This window comes from Anolis sagrei, chromosome Y (assembly GCF_037176765.1).
Source record: "Anolis sagrei isolate rAnoSag1 chromosome Y, rAnoSag1.mat, whole genome shotgun sequence".
Taxonomy (NCBI): Eukaryota; Metazoa; Chordata; class Lepidosauria; order Squamata; family Dactyloidae; genus Anolis; species Anolis sagrei.
In genome coordinates, this window is record NC_090035.1 from 24,294,183 (window position 1) to 24,317,467 (window position 23,285).

The following is a 23,285-nucleotide window of genomic DNA, read 5'->3' on the forward strand; positions in this document are numbered from 1 at the left end:
ACAACATGTCAGCGTACACTATGCCTGTTACGGTTTTCTCCGCGAAAAAGAATGGGCCAAACACGTGACGGTTGGTTATTGCACAGAAAACGTTTACCTTCGGCGAATCCCTTACATGTTCCAATACGGCATGAGGATTTTCAGATCCCCAAAAGCGGAGATTATGCCTATTGACCTTCCCACACAGGTGAAACGTTGCCTCGTCACTGAAGACCAGTCTGTTGGCAAAGCCTTCCTCCTCTAGTCTTCGCTGCATTGATTCGCAAAAATCGTGTCGTTTCGAATAGTCACCTTTTTTCAAAGCCTGCACCATTTGCAATTTATACGGCTTGAACTGCAAACGTTTGCGTAACATGCGCCACACAGTTTTTTGCGGAACGTTCAATTCCATGGAAACACGATTTGTCGACTTCTGGGGACTTCGTTGAAAGGATGCACGAATGGATTCCACTGTGTCTTCGGAGACACGCGGTCGTCCTGTGGTTTTACCCTTGCATAAGCAGCCCGCCTCCTCAAATTGCTTTACCCACCTCGCAATGGAATGTCGATGAGGTGGTTCCTTGCCATACTTGGCTCGAAATTCTCGCTGGACCGTAATTACTGACATTGTTTTACCAAATGTCATCACACAAAACGCCTTCTCTTTGCCTGATTCCGCCATTTTGAAAACAGCGACTCCTAGCGACGCCTAGCGGCATTAACGTACATGTGTGTTGCTCAAAAAAAACTTTTATTTAGTTTATCTGTCGCTACGTAGCTGTGGTTTGGTTACAGTAAACATACATTCGGGTACAATTAATTTTCTTATTGGCCTATTCATTTTGACTAACCCTGTATATATTTTAATTATTATTATTTTTATTTATTCTTTATTTTTATTTTGTTTATTTATTTATTTTTATTTCTTATTTTTTACTTATTATTATTATTAATAATATTTGTTGGCTTTGTTGCGTCTTTATTTATTTACCTTTCAGCTCGTGTCCTCTCTATTCGTTCGTTTCTTGTCTTTGCCTTCTGTTCGTCACACTGCCCGTCCTCTCTTTCTTTATTCTCTGTTCCGCGCTTTCGCACTTCGCTGATTCTGTCTCCCTTCCTTGACCTCTGTCCTCTCCTTTAGCTGCTCTCTTCCGCCCTTTCTTATGCTCCTCTTCTGCCCTCACTTGTGTTACCTTTTTTGCCTTCCCCTTTTACAGGTCCTGTCTCCTACTTCCTGCTTCCTGCTTTTTCTCTAGTTCTCTCGTTTCTTCTCGCGGTCCCTCGACCTCTCATTTCCTCTCGCGATCTCGCCTCCTTCCGGTCTCGCCTCTCTCAGTTTCTCACGTGGTCCCTTTTCGCGTGGTTTCCTCTCTCCTCTTGCGGGACTCGTCTAGCCTCTTCCTTATCTCGTTATCAGCTCCGTAGACAAAACAATCTTCCCAAGGTCAGTCAGCTTTGCGTCTAATTATTTAATTGCTTTATCTTTGCTTTTCTTGCTTTTCCTTGCTTTCCTTTGGTTTAAATTTATGTTCAAATTACTTTTCTTGCTTTCTCTCACCTTCTTTGTGCTTTTTTACCCTCTGCCCTCTTATTTCTCCCTTCTCTCCTTTCCTTTCGAAGGGGTTTTCCGAGGGGGGTTCTCCTTTCTCCAGTCTCTTCTCCTTTCCTCTGTTTGTCAAACTCTATTGTTCCTTCCTTCCTTTTCTTGTGGAAGGGGCTCCCCACCTCCCTCTCCGAGTCCTTTTCTTTTCCGTACTCACTTTTCGGTTCTGTTCTTGCTTCCTTTCGTTAAAATGCTCGTGGTAGAGGATAGGTCGGGTTCAATGCCCTCTTGCCCAGCCGCGACCTGCTGTACCTCTGGCGCCTTGCCGGGTCTTTTGGGTGATCCCCTCTTGAGGAAGGGACCCCCCTTTAGACCATCGGCGGCATCCCCGGTTCCGCGGTTCCCCTCGTATCAATCCACGCTGGGGAAGGGAGCTGTCACTCTACCCGGTCGTTTGGCTAGGGCTGACACACACCGGAGCTCTAATGTGCCTGTCTCCATCTTCGCGCACCGGAAGTCCCCCATTTTATTATTATTATTTCATATATAACAAGATTAGTACACTGCAAACAAGCTCACTCTGCTGACTTTTGGATTTGATCACACGTTGGACACTTCCCAAGTGTCTAGGACTGTGTGATGTAAAAGCAAAAAATGCATGCAGATCCCAGTAGGGTGGCCTTTTGCAGCTGACAGATGGTAATTTTGTCAGCGCCGATTGTGTTTAAGTGCAGGCCAAGGTCTTTAGGCACTGTACCCAGTGTGCTGATCACCACTGGGACCACCTTGACTGGCTTATGCCAGAGTCTTTGCAGTACTATCTTTAAATCCTCATATCGTGTAAGCTATTATTGTTATTATTATTCTCTGTATATCAGAAAGGAATGCAAGGTGTTGAACCTCCCTTTTGTTCTATTAAATATAATAAGAGACAGACATTTCTCCATTTTTGTCCAAAGGGTTCAGTGGCCAAGTGATCAGAGAGCCATTTGTCTAAATTTACCAGGATTTTTTTAAATTTTAAAAAAATGGATTTTGATCAAACCTCTGAAGCTATTAATGGAACCAAACAACATCTTGGATAACATTTGACTCTGCCGACCGGCCAGACCAGGGGCTGCGTCAGCCTTCGTCAGCATCAAAATTAATGGCTTTCCTTCCTGATGGCAAGTTGCAGAGATCAGCTGTCCTGACATCAACGGGTGCATCTACACTGCGGAATTAATGCAGTTTGATGCCTCTTTAATGCGAGATCAGGATCATCCCAGGCCCCGAGGGCCCCAAAACCTGGGACCTTTGACACTGCTTTTAAACAGCATTAGCCGCTTTGCATTAAGGACCAACCACAATTGCTCTCAACTTACCATTCAAACAGAAATTGTTTTGCAAAGAAAAGAAATTAGATCAAGGTGGAAAGAAAGCACAAGGAACTTCATTTAACTGAGAATCATACTGCTCTAATTGCAGAGTGTACATCACAATATACATATATTTTTACAAAATGCTGGGAATTAAAGGTTCTTGGAACTGGCACAGACCCACAATGTCTTCCATCCATGCGGAGTCTTGCAAAAACCCTCTCCGGTCATTTTAATTAAGACAATTGGGATTTATATAACGATGACTTTAAAAACACAGAAGTGCTTCTGCTGCAGCATCAAAGCACAGAGTCCTTCCAAACCACTAGGTTCCATACAAAGAAGGGATTGCACATTGAGATGCACGGGTATGTGTGCAAGATGTTGTTGTTCATTCGTTCAGTCATCTCCGACTCTTCGTGACCTCATGGACCAGCCCACGCCAGAGCTCCCTGTCGGCCGTCACCACCCCCAGCTCCTTCAAGGTCAGTCCAGTCACTTCAAGGATGCCATCCATCCATCTTGCCCTTGGTCGGCCCCTCTTCCTTTTTCCTTCTACTTTCCCCAGCATAATTGTCTTCTCTAGGCTTTCCTGTCTCCTCATGATGTGGCCAAAGTACTTCAGCTTTATCTGTAGTATCCTTCCCTCCAGTGAGCAGTCGGGCTTTATTTCCTGGAGGATGGACTGGTTGGATCTTCTCGCAGTCCAAGGCACTCTCAGAACTTTCCTCCAACACCACAGCTCAAAAGCATCGATCCTCATTCGCTCAGCCTTCCCTAAGGTCCAGCTCTCACATCCGTAGGTTACTACAGGGAATACCATGGCTTTGACCAGGCGAATCTTTGTTGCCAGTCTGATGTCTCTACTTTTTACTATTTTATCGAGATTGGACATTGCTCTCCTCCCAAGAAGTAAGTGTCTTCTGATTTCCTGGCTACAGTCTGCATCTGCAGTAATCTTTGTGCCTAGAAATACAAAGTCTGTCATGGCCTCCACATTTTCTCCCTCTATTTTCCAGTTGTCAATCATTCTTGTTGCCATAATCTTGGTTTTTTTTATGTTTAGCTGCAACCCGGCTTTTGCGCTTTCTTCTTTCACCTTGATTAGAAGGCTCCTCAGCTCCTCCTCGCTTTCGGCCATCAGAGTGGTGTCATCTGCATATCTGAGGTTGTTAATGTTTCTTCTAGCAATTTTCATCCCAGCTTTGCATTCATCCAGTCCCGCACATCGAATGATGTGTTCTGCATACACGTTAAAAAGGTTGGGTGAGAGGATGCAGCCTTGCCGGACGCCTTTCCCAATCTTGAACCAGTCTGTTGTTCCGTGGTCAGTTCTGACTGTTGCTACTTGGTCCTTGTACAGATTCCTCAGGAGAGAGACAAGGTGGCTTCGTATGCCCATCCCATCAAGAACTTGCCACAATTTATTATGATCCACACAGTCAAAGGCTTTAGAGTAGTCAATGAAGCAGAAGTAGATGTTTTTCTGAAACTCCCTGCCTTTCTCCATTATCCAGCGGATATTGGCAATCTGGTCTCTCGTTCCCCTGCCTTTTCTAAACCCAGCTTGAACATCTGGCAGCTCTCTCTACATGTATTGCTGGAGTCTTCCTTGCAGGATCTTGAGCATTACCTTACTGGCATGAGAAATAAGGGCCACTGTACGGAAGTTTGAGCAGTCTTTTGGATTTCCCTTTTTTGGTATGGGGATATAAGTTGATTTTTTCCAGTCTGATGGCCATTCTTGTGTTTTCCATATTTGCTGGCATATGGCATGCATCACCTTGACAGCATCATCTTTCAAGATTTTAAGCAGTTCAGCTGGGATCCCGTCGTCTCCTGCTGCCTTGTTGTTAGCAATGCTTCTTAAGGCCCATTCAACCTCACTCCTCAGGATGTCTGGTTCTAATTCATTCACCACACCGTCAAAACTATCCTCGATATTATTATCCTTCCTATACAGATCTTCTGTATAGTCCCGCCACCTTCTCTTGATCTCTTCAGCTGTTGGGGCAGATAAATCATCTGCAGAAGGCCAGCTTCATTTGAAAATATATAAATATACATATGACAATATTGGCAGAGAAGGAAAGCCGAAAGAAAGGCAGAAAAGAGAAGGGCATGAAATCTCATTGACCTTTGCAGTAACGAAAGGCACAAGCGTTTCCATGTTACAGGTGTCTCTCGAGCATGTGCAGAGTTCAAAATGCAAAGGGTGAATTAGCATATAATTGGCAGTAAAGACAAAGGACCCTAAAGGAGGAAACAATAGAAAGAAATCCTTCCCTACTTTCCATGGGAATGCACTCCCTGCCTTTGCATGTTACAGAAATCTGCATTGAACCTCTTGAGCATGTGTAGAGTTCAAAATGCAAAGAGTATAGTTGGTAGCAAAGAAGAAGGACCCTCATAGAAAGGAGGAAACTGTGGAAAGAAATCCTTCTCTACTTTCCTTGGGAATGCACTCCCTGCCTTTGCATGTTACAGAAACCTGTATTTTACCTCTTGAGCATGTGCAGAGTTCAAAATGCAAAAGGGTGAATTAGCATATAATTAGTGGTAAAGAAGTAGGACCCTAAAGGAGTAAACCTTGGAAAGAAATCCTTCCCTACTTTCCATGGGAATGCACTCCCTGCCTTTCCATGTAACAGAAACCTGCATTGTGCCTCTTGAGCATGTGCAGAGTTCAAAATGCAAAGGGTGAATTGGCATATAATTGGCAGTAAAGACAAAGGACCCTAAAGGAGTAAACCTTGGAAAGAAATCCTTCCCTACTTTTCATGGGAATATACTCTCTGCCTTTGCATATTACAGACACCTGCATTGTTCCTCTTGAGCATGCACAGAGTATAAGATGCCAATAACTGGTAGAAAAGAACAAGTACTCTTGGGGAAAGGAGTAAACCGTGGAAAATAATTACATTGGGAAAAAAAGAAACCCTTCCCTCTTTTCCATGGAAATGCACACCCTGCTTTTCATTGCAACTCTTGAGCATCTGCTGAGTTCAAAATGCGATGGGTGAATAGGCTTATGATTGGTAGAAAAGAAGGACCCTAAAGGAGTAAACCCTGGAAAGGAATCCTTCCCTACTTTCAATGATAATGCACTCCTTGCATTTGCATGTTACAGATACCTGCATTGCACCTCTTGACCAAGTGCAGAGTTCAAAACAACAAGGGTTTATAGGCTTATAACCAGTGGGAGAAACGTATGCAGCAGTACCCTTGGTAGTGAATATGTTGCTTCCAGGGGTAAACAACAACAACAACAATTTCCTGCTTTCAAAGTGAAACTCACAACTATTGTTAGGTCTAGGTAGAGAAGGTCCATTGAATCAATATGTTGTTCCATTGTGCAAAATCCACAACAGTCTTTGGCTCAGATAAATAATATTTCAGTACAGGGATATTCTCTTTTATGTGTAGAAAATACTGCTTTCTGTGCAAAAAGAAGTCTCAACTGCAATGACTCTCATGAGTATTAGATTCTTCATTTCAGGGTTTCTGCAAACCCAGGAATAGTTTTTTTGGGAATATATGTATATTAGGCCTGTTTGATCAAGAAAAAAATTGTTTCTAAAATCGATTCGTAATTGGGGTGTTTTTTTGTTTCGATATTTAAAATATTTACAAAACTTTCCAAAAAAATGTTTTGTTATTTACGAAATTTCGTAAATATTTACAAAACATTTTTTAAACTCCATTTGCCTAGTATTTTAAATATCGAAATTTTTTCTTGATCAAACAGGCCTACCAACAGACCTCTGAGGATGCCTGCCATAGATGTGGGCAAAATGTCAGGAGAGAATGCTTCTGGATTGGTCATACATACAGCCCTGAAAAGTAAACTCACACAACCGGCCTCCCGCGCCATCCAATCGGCTCCGCCGGCTCCTGCGCCCTCCTCCTCCTCCTCCTCGGGTGAGCGCACGCGCGCCATCCAATCGGCTCCGGCTTCTGCGCCCTCCTCCTCCTCCCAGCTGTGTTGCAGGAAGTGCTAGGAGGAGGAGGAGGAGGAGGAGGGCGCAGGAACCCGAGCCGATTGGATGGCACGCGCGCGCTCCGCTCACCTTTACAACCGGCCTCCGCTCCTGCTGTTAGCCCCGCGCGCCATCCGGCTCGGGCTCCTGCGCCCTCCTCCTCCTCCTCCTCCTCCTCCTAGCACTTCCTGCAACACAGCTGGTAGGAGGAGGAGGGGGGGGCGCAGGAGCCCGAGCTGATTGGATGGCGCGCGGGTGAGCGCGCGCGCACCATCCAATCGGCTCCTGCCACGGTGCACTCACTGCTGGGGTGCTTGGGAGCGCCGGATTGGCTCCCAGGCACCAGCACATGACCACAGCACTGAAGTCAGCACAGCAGGCGCCATTCCATTTACGAGACGAGCTGAAGCTCGTAAAAAAAATGGGGCTGCTGTTTCGATATTTTCAAACCCTTCCGGGTTTGAAAATATGTTTTGATATCGCGTCGGATATGCTAAAAATAACGATTTAAATACGAAATAACGAATTAATGAAACAAAACCGACAGGCCTAATGTATATGCCTCCATTACAGGGAGAGGGACAGACACGGCAGCAAAAAAATCCTGGGGACATGGAGTTTCCACCCACTTTTGGGGCTGTTTTCTCATAGAGTATTCAGGGTTTTTGCAGCTTTTTACCTGCTGAGTGCCTTCCCATCAACTCCATCAATGATTTAGGGAGGCAGCACTGTCCCCGAGCAAAACACTAAGCAGCACATTGCATGGATTGCAAAAAAGGAACTCTTTTTTTACCCACAAACAAAGTGAGTGGAACACAAGCAGAGAAGGTGGCAAACAGCAAAGAAAAGGCCTTTTGGGGCACTGGGTGCAGCGCCATATATTAGTATAGTATCTCAGGGTCAGGCTCCAAGCTAGATTTCTTCTTGTGGGGAATTTTTGATAATGGAGGAGCATTGGATTCCATTATGAACAATTTGACCCCACTCTCTACTTTAGATTAATGGGAATTGGAGTTTTGCAAGGTCTTTAAAATCCAAAAGTGCATCCCCGAACTACAACTCTCAGGATTCCATAGCCCCATAGGACTTAAAAGCGGGGTCAAACTGCACTGATTTGTGCAATGTAGTTCCCATCTGTTCGAGGAGCCATACTGGGTCAAAGTCGCATTCACACCAATGGTCCATTGCTTGTCCCAAAGAAGGCAGCAAATGAATCCTCTATTTTCCCTATTCACTGCCACACACACACACACACACACACACAGCCCATGAGCCTGTAGGAAATAAATGGCTGCCATAGTGAGCAATAGATCTTTTATAGAACTGCATTTGAATATGTGTATTTCTGGTATTTTTACAATGTTCATGTGTTTTAATTATTCTGTAATCTGCCCGAGCCATGAATAGAGATGGATAAAAACTATTATTATTATTATTATTATTATTATTATTATTATTATTGTACTGTCGAAGGTTTTCATGGCCGGAATCATTGTTTTTTTGTGAGTTTTCCAGGCTGTATGGCCATGTTCCAGAAGCATCCTCTCCTGACATTTTGCCTGTATCTATGGCAGGCATCCTCAAAGTTTGTGAGGTCTCACAACCTTTGAGAATGCCTGCCACAGATGCAGACAAAATGTCAGGAGAGGATGCTTCTGGAACATGGCCATACAGCCCGGAAAACTAATAACAAAACATTATTATTATTATTATTATTATTATTACTACTACTACTACTACTACTATTATTATTAGATGCTAATATCCATTTCCCTTTCCTTTGCAGAAAGGAAACAAAACTGGGAAGGACATGGATGTATATATGTTTTCATATATACTTTCATGGTTGCATTTTAACTATGTTTTAAGATGTGATTGTATAGATGTATTTAACTACATCTTGAGATGAAAGAAGAGGCGAGTAATAAATAATAATAATAATAATAATAATAATAATAATTGAAATCCAATGGCTGAATTCTAGTTGCACCAAGGTTCCTGGGCAGTTGTATTGTCTATTGCCAGCATCGTGTAGCATCTTGGGTAATATCACTATTTGTATATTATTTGGATCCCTTGCAAACATCCCATGAGAAAGGGAGGCAGGCTGGACACCCAATAAAAGCACTTTTAAAGTTTCCAAACTGGGCCTGGGTTGCATGATGTTCCTGGAGAGCACAGTCTCTGCTTCCTAGAAGAGTCTTCCTGCTGTTTTAAGGAAGAAGGAAGAAAGAAGGAAGGAAAGGAGGGGGGGAAAGGGGGGAGCACTTACAGCTTTGGGCTTGAACGGGGGCTGGATCTCCTTCCGCTCGAGTTTGTCCCAGTCGATGTAGCGGAAGAAGGCATGCTCTTTGATGTCGCGCTCTCCTTCGGGGCCGCAGCCCAAGCGCTTGGCCGGATGCTTTGTCATCAACTGCAAAAAAAGGAGAAAAACTGTCATAAAGCAAGGCTGCACTGTTTGGTGCCCCTCTAAGACAGAGCTTTCCAAACTTTTCATGTTGGGGACATGTTTTTGAGACCTATATCCTTTTGCAAGATGGTCATTCAGTTTTACTAGCAAACTGGAAGTCAAACCAATCCCTTATAAGAGTTTCATACAATAGATATATTATATTATAGGTAAAGGTAAAGGTTTTCCCCTGACATTAAGTCCAGTCATGTCCGACTCTGGGGTGTGGTGCTCATCTCCATTTCTAAGCCAAAGAGCCGCTGTTGTCTGTAGACACCTACAAGGTCATTTATTTATTTATTTATTTATTTTGGGTACTTCTACCCCACCCTTCTCAACCCCCTAAGGGGGACTCAGAGCGGCTTCCAACCGACATGCGTTTGATGCCTACAATTCAACACAATAAAATACATAGTAACAATAATTATAAACAGTTAAAACATTACATTAATACAATAAAAAGCCAGCCTGGTGGCCATCGTTTCGCCAAGTCCGTAATTAATAAATTCATTCCGCTTATCATAGTCCGTTTCCAAAACTTTATAGTTGTCATTGTCCTTGTCAGTCTGCCAGATTACCCAAAAGTCATGTGGGGCTGGCATGACTGCATGGAGTGCCGTTACCTTCCCGCCGGAGCGGTATCTATTGATTTACTCACATTTGCATGTTTTCGAACTGTTAGGTTGGCAGAAGCTGGGGCTGACAGAGGAAGCTCACGCCGCTCCCTGGATTCGAACCTGTGACCTTTCAGTCAACAAGCTCAGCAGCTCAGCAGTTTAACCCACTGCACCACCGGGGACTCCTATATTATATTATATTATATTATATTATATTATATTATATTATAATACCTAGCTTGGGTACCCAACAATGCCTGGGTTATTTGAAAAAGTCATTTTTTTAAAAATTGTACAAATTGCATAAATTTGTGGGTGAACTACAACTCACATCATGCCAGGTTAACCCTGAGAAACTTCATCAGTAGCTAAAGTTTGTTATGTTGGGCAAGCTTGCTCTCGATGCATGGTTGCTGGGGTTTAGTGTGCCCTCTGGCTTACAGGATGAACTACAACTCCCACTATGGTGAGTCAGTCCCCTCAACCCCCTCCAGTACGTTGAGTTAGTCATGAAGGTTCTGTGTGCCACATCTGATCCAGGTCCATCATCGGTGGAGGTCACAGTTTCTCTGGTTGAGGGTGAACTACAACTCCCAGAAAGGAAGGTCAGTCCCTCCCCCCCCCCCCAAATAAAACCCCTTCAGTAATCAAATTTCAGCAAATCAGGTCTGTGTGCCAAGTTTGGTCCAGATTCATCAGTGTTTGGGTGAACTACAACTCCCCCAAATCAAGATGAAATTCCCCCAAAGAGTTCCAATATGTTCTGTTGGTCATGACGGCTCTGTGTGCCAAGATAGTTCCAGATCCATTGTTGGTGGAGTTCAGAATGCTCTTAGGTGAACTATACATCCCAGTATCTACAACTCCTATAAATCATGGTTAATTCTCCCCAAACCGCTGTAGTATGTTCAGTTGCTCATCAATTCCTTTGTTTGCTGTGCACCATAGAAAAGGATAAGAAAGGGTTAAGGGAGAGGAAGTGGGTGGGGTCATGTAAATTCCACACCAATGGAAAGAGTCAGAAACACTGGGATGTCTGTGGTGGAGGAAATACATACAATCTAGGATGAAATTGTCTCCGTATGAAAGCTTTCACTTGGGTGGTGGGAAGTATGGTGTTTGTGGAGGACGTTGGCAGGCCTCTTGTATATGTTTATTGTGCTCTCTATAACCTTCAGTGTCATTGGAGGAAGAATCTTTGGTGTTTCCTAAGTAGTGGGAACCATGGCTATTCATGGAAGTGGGAGGCTATCTGTGTAAATGGACACCCCAGCCACACACACACACACACACATACATATTTTCACTTTTATTTTATGTGTATAGATATAGATTATATTATATATATATGTTTCATGTCATCTTTACTGTGTAAAGTACATTCTTATCTCGTTTCCTCTGCAGCCGCTCCCTGGGATTAATCACATCATTTTCACATCATTTTCAACAGATTTTATTTTCTTAACTAGAAACTCATCCATTTTAGTGGTAATTACTGCAACTTGATCAACAAAGTACTGTATAAAACTTTAAACATTTCCTACATTTGAAAAGCATCAGCACACCTTTTCTGTAATGATCAAAACTCTCTGGAAATTTTTAAACAGACCAAATGGCCATCTGTCTGGGGTGCTTTGGCTGTGTCTTCCTGCCTGGCTGAAGGGGTTGGACTAAATGTCCTTTAGGAGTTCCTTCTAATTATGTGTGTCCCCAGAATCCCCCCTCGCCCTCATTCTTCTCCATGTTTTCTTCTTCTTTCTCCTCCTCGACTCTAATAATTAATACAAAACATGGATACAAAGCTTTGTCCATCCCTGTCTTGCCAAGTTTTCTCCATCTTAGGCAAGATTCCAGAAGCCTTTTGGGTGCATCTACACTGCAGAATTAATGCAGTTTTATACCAGTCTTAACTGCTATGGCTTCATGCAATGGAACCCTGGGAGTTGTAGTTTACACTCTTCTGGCATGGAAGGCTTGCAAAACTACAATTCCCAAGATCCCGTCGCATTGGTCCACAGCCATCTAAGTGGTGTCAAGCTGCATACATTCTCCAGTGCAGATGCAACCCATGGAAACACTTGCAAGTATTGTGTTGTTGAAGGCTTCTATGGCCAGAACCGCTGGATTGCTGTGAGTTTTTCGGGTTGCATGGTCATGCTCCAGCAGCATTCTCTCCTGATATTTTGCCTGCATCTGTGGTAAGCATCCTGAGGCTTGTTGGATGTGAGGCAAGTGGAATATGTATATCTAATATATCTATCAATCTGTGGGATGTTCAAGGTGGAAGTTGCCCTTTTTAGTCCACAGGAGGGTGACTAAAATGATCAAGGGTCTGGAGAACAAGCCCTATGAAGAGCGGCTTAAAGAGGTGGGCATGTTTAGCCTGAAGAAGAGAAGGCTGAGAGGAGATATGATAGCCATGTATAAATATGTGAGAGGAAGTCACAGGGAGGAGCAAGCTTGTTTTCTGCTTCCCTGGAGACTAGGACACGGAACGGTGGCTTCAAACTACAAGAAAGGAGATTCCATCTGAACATGAGGAAGAACTTCGTGACTGTGAGAGCCGTTCAGCAGTGGAACTCTCTGCCCCGGAGCGTGGTGGAGGCGTCTTCTTTGGAAACTTTTAAACAGAGGCTGGATGGTCATCTGTCGTGGGTGTTTTGAATGCAATATTCCTGCTTCTTGGCAGGGGGTTGGACTGGATGGCCCATGAGGTATCTTCCAACTCTATGATTCTATGAAGAAAGTACCCTTGTCTGTTTAAAGAAAGTGAGAATGTTGTAATTAGCAAGCTTGAATAGCATTGAATAGCCAAGAAGCTGCAAAGTCAATCAATGAGTGTATTTGCATAGAGGTAGCCTGGCTGTTGTTGCCTGGTGGCATCCTCTGTTTGGGAAGTGTTAACTGGCACTTGATTGTTTGCTGCCTGGAGTTTTCCTGTTTCTGAGTGGTGTTCTTTATTTACTGTCTTGATTCTGGCGCTTTTTAATACTCCTAAACATACCGTATATTCCGGCATATAAGACGACTGGGCGTATAAGACGACCCCCAATTTTTTCAGTTAAAATATAGAGTTTGGGATATACTCGCCATATAAGACCACCCCTCTTCCAATGCACACTAAATAAAAAAAATTAAAAATCAGATTTGAATTCAAGATGGTAATTTTAATTCAAATGCTTATGACATGCAGGTTCCCATGAGAGGGACATTGTACCTTACATTGTACATTACAGTTGCTCTTTCTCCCTTGAATTTCATTTATACTCTGGGACCTTTACATCATGCTGGCAATAAGTTAAAATAAACTGTTGCATGAAATAATTCTCATTTAAAGCAATTATAAAAACCAGCCAAGGTAAAGTGTCATATCAGTTCCCTTTTGCCTTTTCTCAGGCTTCTCCTATTGACACAGCCTAAAACAGCATTGGCCTTTTTAGCTGCAGCATCATACTACTGGCTCATGTTTGACAAAGATTCCTTTCACAGAATCCTAAAGTTGGGAGGGACCTCGAAAGGCCATTTAGTCCAACCCCCTTCATTCTGCCTTCTTGCGGGGAAAGCACAATCAAAGCACTCTCGACAAATGGCTATCTAGTCTTATTAATATTAATAATGGCGTTGGAAGGGAGCTCTAAAGGCCATCTAGTCCAACCCCCTTCATTCTGCCTTCATACAGGGAAAGCACACTCAAAGCAGCCCTGACAGATGGCCACCCAGCCTCAATAACAACAACAATAACATTAATACTAATAAAAGTTGGAAGATATCCTTTAGGCCAGTGGTTCTCAACCTTTCTAATGCCATGATCCTTAAATAAAGTTCCTCATGTTGTTGTGACCCCCAACCACATTTTCGTTGCTACTTCATAACAGTAATTTTGCTACTGTTATGAAATGTAATGTAAATGTCTGATATGAAGGATGTATTTTCATTGTTACAAATTGAACATAATTAAAGCATAGTGATTAATCACAAAAACAATATGTTTGGGGGAGTGTGGGCAACGGATGATGGGATGTGAAGTACCTTCAACCGATGCAGCTCTGACTTCCAGAGACCACTGAGACACCCCCCCCCCCCCGAAATACAGACCAGGACCAAACTTGGCACACAGAACCCTAATGACCAATAGAAAATACTGGAGGGGGTTGGGAGGAATTGATAGTGAATTATGGGAGAGGTAGTTCACCTACATCCAGAGAGCACTGTGAACTCAAATTACTATGGATCTGGACAGAACTTGGCACAAATACTGTACTCAGTATGCCCAAATCTGAAGACTGGTGGAGTTTGGGGGAAATAGACCTTGGCGTTTGGAAGTTGTTGGGATGTATAGTTCCCCAGCCATCAAAGAGCATTCTGAACTCCAACAATTAAATTGGACCAAACTTGGCCTGCAGGACTCTCACGACCAACAGAAAACACTGGAGAGATTTTGGGAAAATAGACCTTGGCATTTGGGACTTGGGGTGTTTAGTTCCCCAGCCATCAAAGAGCATTCTGAAATCCAACCACAATTAAATTGGACCAAACTTGAGTTGTGTGGAAGGGGACTGGGTTATCTGAGGCCCCTTCCATACAGCTGCATAAAATACACATTGAAGTGGATTATCTGGCTGTGTGGACTCAGATAATCCAGTTCAAAGCAGATAATGTGGGATTTCATTCAGCTGTGTGGAAAGGGACTGGGTTCTCTGGGTCCCCTTCCATACAGCTGCATAAAATACACACTGAAGTGGATTATCTGGCTGTGTGGACACAGATAATCCAGTTCAAAGCAGACAATGTGGGATTTCATTCAGCTGTGTGGAAGGGGACTGGGTTATCTAGGTCCCTGTTCCTTCGCTCTTTCGCTTGCCTTGCAACCTCTTCTCTTCCCTTCAGTCTCCTCTCACGCTGTTGCTTTCCCCATTCACCTCGCGCGGAGGCCATTGGCGAGAGTGCGATGCAGGCGACAAGGGGCTTCTGGGACGGCAGGCGTCGCGCGGAGGCCTCCTGGCCTGCCTCGCTCTCTCGCCGATGGCGATGGTGCAAAGCAGGCCAGGAGGCCTCCGCGCGAGGCCTGGCATCGCGGAAGCTCTCCTCGCCTGCCTCGTTCTCTCGCCGATGGCCATTGGCGAGAGAGCGGGGCGGGCGAGGAGGGCTTACACAACGCCAGGCCTTGTGCGGAGGCCTCCTCGCCTACCTTGCACCCTCGCTATCGGCGAGAGAGCGAGGCAGGCGAAGGGCCAGACGCTCCATTGGCCTCAATTGGGTCCAGGAAGGAGAGAGGAAGCGTGAGGAAGGCGGCCCTCCGGCCTCCTTCCTCATGCTGCCTCTTTCCTCACTGGGTCCAGCTGGGGCCCAACGGAGCGTCTGGCCCACGCCGCGCTGCTGCAGGAGCCTGTAGACATGCTGGAAGCCTCTCCGGAAGCAGCAGGGGTGAGCGCGCTCACCAGCGCAGGTCTCCCTCCTCGGTCCTCGCCTCGCAGATGCCTTCCTCGGCAGGCGCACACGGGATGAGAGAGGAGGGAAAGGTGTGCACCAGCTGCAGAAGACAGCGCAGGCCTCCGCAGGGTGCATCTTTCCCTCCTCTCCCATCCCGTGTGCACTTCCACCACCGAGGAAGGCATCTGCGGGGCGAGGACGGAGGAGGGAAAGGTGCCAGACGCTCCGTTGGGCCCCAGCTGGGCCCAGTGAGGAAAGAGGCTGCATGAGGAAGGAGGTCGGAGGGCAGGCCGCTGCGGGCGGATGTTCTCCTCCGCTGCCTCGGCTCCGCTGCCATTCGTCATCTAATATGTCCGGAAGACAAGACGACCCCCAAGTTTTCAAAGGATTTTAAAGGTTTAAAAAGCCGTCTATTACCCCGGTTTTTACGGTATTTTGTTCTTTTTCACAGTTTTTCCCTTTCTGTTGAACTTGTCCGTATGCTTGTGGATTTCAATGGTTTCTCTGTGTAGTCTGATATAATGGTTGTTAGACTGATCTTCTGTGTTCTCAAATAATATTCTGTGTCCAGGTTGATTCATCAGCAAACAATCAAGTGCCAGCTTACACCTCCTAAACAGAGGGTGCATCCAGGCAACAGAAGCCATGCTACCATTATGCAGATACCCTAACTGATTGACTTTGTAGCTTCATGGCTACTCAGTGCTATTCAAGCTTACTAATTGAAACAATCACACCTGCTTTAAACAGAAAAGGGTGCTTTCTCCCACTTTGGACACTCCATATATATATATATATATATATATATATATATATATATACACACACACACATATACATACACACGCACGCACGCACGCACACACACACACACACACTTCACTTGCTTCACTGTCAACAGAGCAGCCCAGGTGGCGAAATGGGTTAAACCCTTGTGACTGAAACCTTTGTGACTGCTGACTGAAAGGTTGGTGGTTGGAATCCAGGGAGTGTGGTGAGCTCCTGTCTGTCAGCCCCAGATTCCCTTGGTGGGACATGAGAGAAGCCTCCCACAGGATGGTAAAACATCAGGGCATTCCCTAGGCAACATCCTTGCAGATGGCCAATTCTCTCCCACCAGAAGCAACGTGCAGTTTCTCAAGTTGCTCCTGACACACACAAAAAACCCCTGCCAACAGAACTTCTGAGGATGTCATGAGCCACAGACGCAGATGAAATGTCAGGAGAGAATGCTACTGGAACATGGCCATACAGCATGAAAAACTCAAAGCAACCCAATGATTCTGGCCATAAAATCCTTCAGCAACACATGTTGCAAGTATTGTTTGCATGCCTAATAGAAAGCATAGGGACTAGCCTCAACTCTGTTGCATTGGGCTGCAAGGTTTTCTCCATGAAATAAACAGGAGGGAAAGTCACCCATGTGCAAGAAACACTGCATACTATTAGTACAACTAAGCTAAATAAAGGCTTTAAAACCATTCTATGGACCCCATGAAAATGCCTGGTCAACACAGCTTATTCAGTGGGTGTTAGTCCAATGCCGGCCCTGCAAAAATGGGGAAAATTGCAAACAAAGTAAGACTCATCTTTATGGCAGATGCTGGCCCTAGATTCAAAGATTCCTAAAGAGACCTTATTAATCCAAAAGCAAAACCCACCAATGCAGAGGGTTGATTGCACTTGGAGGAAAACCTCTCTCAGACCCCACCTGGGAGAAGGAAAGCAATGAAGTGCTTTGGCTGGCATGTTATTTACAGAGACGCAAAAACAATCTCTGTTGACTCCTGACACGACAAAAAAACAAAACAAAAAGCACCGAATGCTGGAGAGAAACGTCCAGTTTGGATTAATGAAACCGCAAGGCAGAGAAGGACATGCACACCGTTGCCGTTTATCATCCAAAAGTGAAAGCAATAGAAGATGGGGAGGAGGAGGAGAGGGTGCAATATCCTATCCCTCCGTTTCCAAGATAAGAGGCAGCGGGAATGGATGCCAAAGAGAGATACAGCAAAGGGAGGGCCAAACAAGACTCCTTCCTTTGCCCAGGCTTTACTTATTCATTCATTATTTATCCACTGAAACATCAATATGCTGTCCTGTACCCAAAGATCTTTCTGTGAGGTGCAATAAAACCAGTATAACCAATCAACTGAGCCAATGCCAAAACAAATGCACAACCAAAGGCTCCTCAGTGCTTTTTTAGCCATCTCGGGGATCTCAGTGCTTTTTAGCCATCTGCCAAGAGAGCAAAAGGGCACGGGGGGGGGGGGGGAGAAATGCCCCATAAAGGCCAATTGTCCAGATGGGCAGCTCATTAAGGAGCCCTCTCTGCCCTTTTCTGACAGTGCCGGTCGCTGACAGCGTTCAGCCAAGTGCTTCGGGGGGAGAAAAATACTTGCAGCTTCAAAAGAAGAGAGATCAGTACTTTTTGCAAAGATAAGTGCATCTCCGTGGTGCTTTTTGTATGTGCAAAGGGTACATTTACACTTATGACGTAAAATGGTGGTTGTGTTATGTTGCACATCTGCACAATATCACTGCCACCAACATCAGCGTTTACAACCTGTTTGGTTCTTCTTTCTTCTCTTTTTGTATATTTACTATATATCATATTATTATATTTTTACTAGCTGTCCCCTGCCACGCGTTGCTGTGGCCCAGTCTGTTGATCTGGAAAATAAAGTAATGAGAAAGTGTTGATTTCTAATATATGTAATTTCTTTTTGCTTGTAGGTAAACAGTATTTATGGAGCCCCCGGTGGCGCAGTGGGTTAAAGCACTGAGCTGCTGAGCTTGTTGATCAAAAGGTCACAGGTTCGATTCCGGGGAGCGGCGTGAGCTTCCACTGTCAGCCCTAGCTTCTGCCAACCTAGCAGTTCGAAAACATGCAAATGTGAGTAGATCAATAGGTACCACTCCGGCGGGAAGGTAACAGCGCTCCATGCAGTCATGCCGGCCACATGACCTTGGAGGTGTCTACGGACAACGCTGGCTCTTCGGCTTAGAAATGGAGATGAGCACCACACCCCAGAGTCAGACATGACTGGACTTAATGTCAGGGGACTACCTTTACCTTTAAACAGTATTTCTTGCTGTTTCTTTGTCAGTGTTGCTGTGGAGAGTTTTGCTTTGCCCACCCTAGAACATGCAACATATCATCGTCCTTCTTTAAGGGCCCCTTTCAAATCTATGATACTATATCTATGTTTGTGTGAATCATATCTATATCTATATCTATCTATCTATCTATCTATCTATCTATCTATCTATCTATGGCTGGATGGCTCTTTGTCAGGAGGACTTTGATTACCTTTTCTTGCCATGATGAAGGGAGTTGGACTAGATGGCCTTAAGTATTTTCTGTTGGTCATGGGGGTTCGGTGTGGGAAGTTTGCCCCAATTCTGTCGTTCGTGGGTTTTGATTGTAGGTGAACTGTGAATCCCAGTGACGACAACTCCCAAATGTCACATTCTATTTCCCCCAAACTCCATCTGTGTTCATATTTGGGCATATTGAGTGCTTGTGCCAAGTTTGGTCCAGATCCATCATTACCTGAGTCCACAGTGCTCTCTGGATGTAGGTGAACTACAACTCCCAAATTAAAGGTCAATGCCCACCAAACCCTTCCAGTATTTTCTGTTGGTCATGGGAGTTCTGTGTGCCAAGTTTGGTTCAATTCCATTGTTGATGAAGTTCAGAATGCTCTTTGATTGTAGGTGAACTATGAATCCCAGCAACTATAACTCCCAAATGACAAAATCATAATTTTTTGAGTGATGGTTGTGAGACGTTTTGTTGCCAAATTTGGTGTGATTTTGTTCATTGGTTCTTTTGTTTTTAAGGTACTCATTATGCACAGAGCATTTTTATATATATAGATTATTACTATTATATATTAGAACCATAGATTCATAGAGTTGGAAGAGACTTCATGGGTCATCCAGCCCAACCCCATACTAAGAAGCAGGAAAATCACATTCAAAGGACCCTGAACAGATGGCCATCCAGCTTCTGTTTAAAAGCCTCCAAAGAATAATAATAATAATAATTATTATTATTATTATACATTTAATTGTTTATATATTTATTAAATATTTATTATTATAATAATACTTTATTTATATTTATTATTACTACTATTATGTATTTTATTATTATACATTTAATTGTTTTATCTATTTATTATGTATTTATCATTATATTTATTGTTTTTAAACATTTATTCCATTCTATTTTATTACATATAGTTATATAATTATTGTAATAATAATAACAACAATAACAATAATAATAATATGCATTTCTCCCCAAATCAGGACTCTTGCCATCTTAGAAAACTGACATAATCTTAAACGTAACCATCCAGCTGTTTGCTGATTTGTTTTAGGAGTCTGATCAACCCCATCTTGAATGTTGATGATATGTTCCTGTTTGTGGTCTCAGTCAAGGCTTAAACACACACAGACACACACACATATATAAACAGAGTGCCATATTACTGATGTTGTGAGCCTTCAAGTCATTATGGTGAACTTATCACAATTGCTTTCCTTCTTTTCCAATGGACTTTTCCTTCCAGAATAATATAGCTGCAGTTCCACAGGTCTAGCAGACCTGCGAACAGGATTTTGGCCTGTTTGGACGTGTACTTTCTTCTGCACAAAATATAGAAGGGGAACAAGGAAATGTCCAGAACAGCTTGGGCTCACCTCCAAATTTACTTCTGCTTCGATTCATTTCCATCCAGCCTGGGAATTGCCATGAGCAAGGGAAACGAATCCATTAAAAAAATAAAATAATCCAGCAGATGTTTTAATCATTTCTTCTCCCTTGGCAATTTGTGGAGTTCTGCTTGGAACGGATGAGGAAGGAAATAAGGTGGAAAGGAAATGGATCCCTCTCTGAAGCTCTGAAGTGGGCCACATTTCTCTCTGTAGATTATAGCAATATGTTGCAATGTGCTGGGTGCAACATTGCTTGCCTTCCTGTCATCCAAAAATGCATGCAAACCACCAAAAATGCATGCAAATCACTGAAATAATAATGGATGCAAACCAACCAAATAATAATGCATGCAAGGCACCAAAATAATGTACACAAACCACCCAAAGAATGCATGCAAACCACCCAAAAATTGAATGCAAGCCACCAAAATAATAATGTATGCAAACCACCAAAATAATGTACACAAACTAGACAGATAATGCATGCAAACCACCTAAAAATGCATACAAGCTACCAAAATAATAATGGATGCACACCAAAAAAATAGTAATGCATGCAAATAATCCAAATAATGTACACAAACCCTCCAAATAATGCATGCAAACCATCCCAAATTTGCATGCAAGCCACCAAAATAATAATGCATGCAAACCACCTAAATCTCAGTTGAGTCTCACAGGGTTTTTTAAAAGGCGGATTTGGGGCCCACATGTGGCCCACTTTCCTTGTCTTTGACACAATAATGCCACACTCTTGAAATCTGCCTCAATTATTTACCTCAAACCTCAAGAAGGGTGTGAGATGCACTGGATGCTGGTTTATAAATAAAAATACATGCAGAGATTGGGTTTTGGCATTTGGCAATATTTCGAGGACAATGGGCTATGGAGGAGCACTTGAGCCTCCCCGAGAAACCACACAAGTCTCTGGAGGCTTTGGAGATCCTCAAGGATCCAGCACTAGGAAAACATGCCTTTAAAGGAGAATTAAGGCCAGCAAGAATGGGAATAACACACACACACACCCGTTCAGCACTCACCCCTTTGCAGATGGCCACCGCTTCCTTGCTCATGGATTTGGGGTAGGCTACGTTGTGTTCCATGATGGACTGGAAGAGTTCGTCTTCATCCTCACCTTCGAAGGGGGCCTGGAGGAAAAAGGGACCTTTTTAAAGAGACAGCCATTTAGGTTTGTTGCCACCAAAAGTCACAGGGAAACAGGATTGAGAGGCATCTTGGTGGTGCCATCCTTTTGGGACGGGACCCTGTACTGGGTTGTATAGGATCTTTTTTCAGATTCAATTTTGTATTGGGGGGGGGGGGGCGGGGAGGGTTTGACTGTCCATGGTGCTAAATTCTGAAATAGCTTCAGCACCTTCTATAGCAGGCATGGGCAAATTTGGGCCCAGTTCCTCACACCCTCAGGACACTTCCTTTTCTCCCTCAGCTGCTTAAACTAATAATAATAATAATAATAATAATAATAATATAACAATTACACAGTAACAATAGCATAATAATATAATTGCATAATAATAATAATAACAACAATAACAACAACCTAATAATAATCTCTATGCATTTCCCGTTAAGACCATTCATTAAACCCAAAACCAAACAAGAACTACTTCTAATAAATAACATTTCAAAATGCATAACTCATGCTTCACCGGGTACATAAGTTATTAACAACAACAATAATAATAATGAATAACAATCACATAATAACAGTAGCCTAATAATGTAACTGCATAATATTGCATAATAATAGAATAACAATTTCACAATAACAATAGCCTAATAAAATATTGCTCAATAATAATAATAATAATAATAATAATAATAGTCTGTCTGCCCTACATGCCACCAGCAAAATCCATGCAAAACCCTCTCTCCCAGCCCCCAAAAAACCCAAGGCGAACTTCACAAAAAGCCGTTTTAGTTACCTGCCCAGCCAGCATTTCATAGAGCAGGACGCCAAAGGCCCACCAATCCACTGATTTCCCATAGGGCTGATAAGCGATTATCTGCAAGAGACACAAGGTGAGTTGCGCCAAAGGAGAGCAGGATGAGGAAGCAGGAGGCAAAAGAGGAAAGGCACACAGAGAGATCTGTAGCTCAGTTTGGAAGGAGTGGTACAGGAGTGGGCCAGGGTGGGCATCAAGGAGCCATGTTGTTGTTGTTGTTGTTGTTGTTGTTGTTGTTGTGGGGAAAGGGGTGTCCAGTCCCATTGCTCCATGCATTAATATTATTGTTGCACTTATATTAAATGCATCACTTAGATGTAAAACATTGCCTTCTATGCTTTAATATAATCATTCCAGAAATGCACCAGTTAAGAAACAACACATTGCTTTCTATGCATTAATATTAGTACTCCAGGAATGCATCAGTCAGAATAGGCTGCCTCTGTGCATTAATATTATTACTCCAGAAATGCATAAGTTAGGAAGTTACACATTGCTTTCTATGCATTAATATTAATACTCCAGAAATGCACCAGTGAAGAAGCAACACACTGCCTTCTATTGAAAGGGTTAGTTCCCAACACTATGCATTAATATTATGACTGCAAGCATGCACTAGTTAGAAGTAACAGGTTGCATTTCAATGTCCAAACTCCAAGATCTGGCTGTTACCCTGGATTGTTTCTAAGGTGCATCTTCGTTGGAGAGTTGTTGCAATTTGACCCCGCTTGAACCGCTGTGGCACAAGGCTGTGGGATCCTGAGAGTTGTAGTTTTACAAGGTCTTTTGCTGCCAAAGTTGCTTCACTCCCAGGATCTCACAGCATTGACAGAGCCTCTGCTTTACTGCAGTTGCATTTGCATTTATGTCTGAATATATATTAATCTTCCCCCAAACAGAAATCCCTAATTAGGATGAATAAACTGCGTAATGGTTTTGCATTAAGGAACAGATGGCGATGCCTTGGGCTCTGAGCAAAAAGCCCCGAAAAAACACATTTCCTTGCCTTATGGTTGACTTCTTCCCCTTCCCTGAAAACTAGATTTATCCTACAATACTTGACCTGATTTGTTGCTGCTTTTGTGTGTCCCTTTCCTGTTGGGAAGACACGATTATTATTATTACATCCCTGCATGCATTTTGGCTTCCTGGATCAATCTAGGGGCAAACATTGCTGCAAAACTGTGCCAGATTTGTCCAAATATGGGGTATTTTAGGGTCCAGAAAGTGGGTT

The 23,285-nt window shown here is 43.5% G+C and overlaps 1 protein-coding gene across 3 annotated transcripts in view; it reads right to left on the bottom strand.

The window, feature by feature from the left end:
• LOC137095279 (protein kinase C beta type-like) overlaps positions 1 to 23,285 on the bottom strand; it is a 174,399-nt gene that overhangs the window by 17,373 nt on the left and 133,741 nt on the right. For 2 of the 3 annotated variants that reach the window (XM_067461727.1, XM_067461726.1), the window contains exons 14-16: positions 22,031 to 22,111; positions 21,125 to 21,232; positions 9,133 to 9,273 (exon numbers count right to left, since the gene is read on the bottom strand). In XM_067461727.1, coding sequence (XP_067317828.1) covers positions 9,133 to 9,273; positions 21,125 to 21,232; positions 22,031 to 22,111 — 330 coding nt within the window. Of the gene's footprint in view, positions 1 to 9,132; positions 9,274 to 19,672; positions 20,292 to 21,124; positions 21,233 to 22,030; positions 22,112 to 23,285 lie in introns of those variants that run through there. The other variant, XM_067461728.1, reaches the window with a different exon arrangement.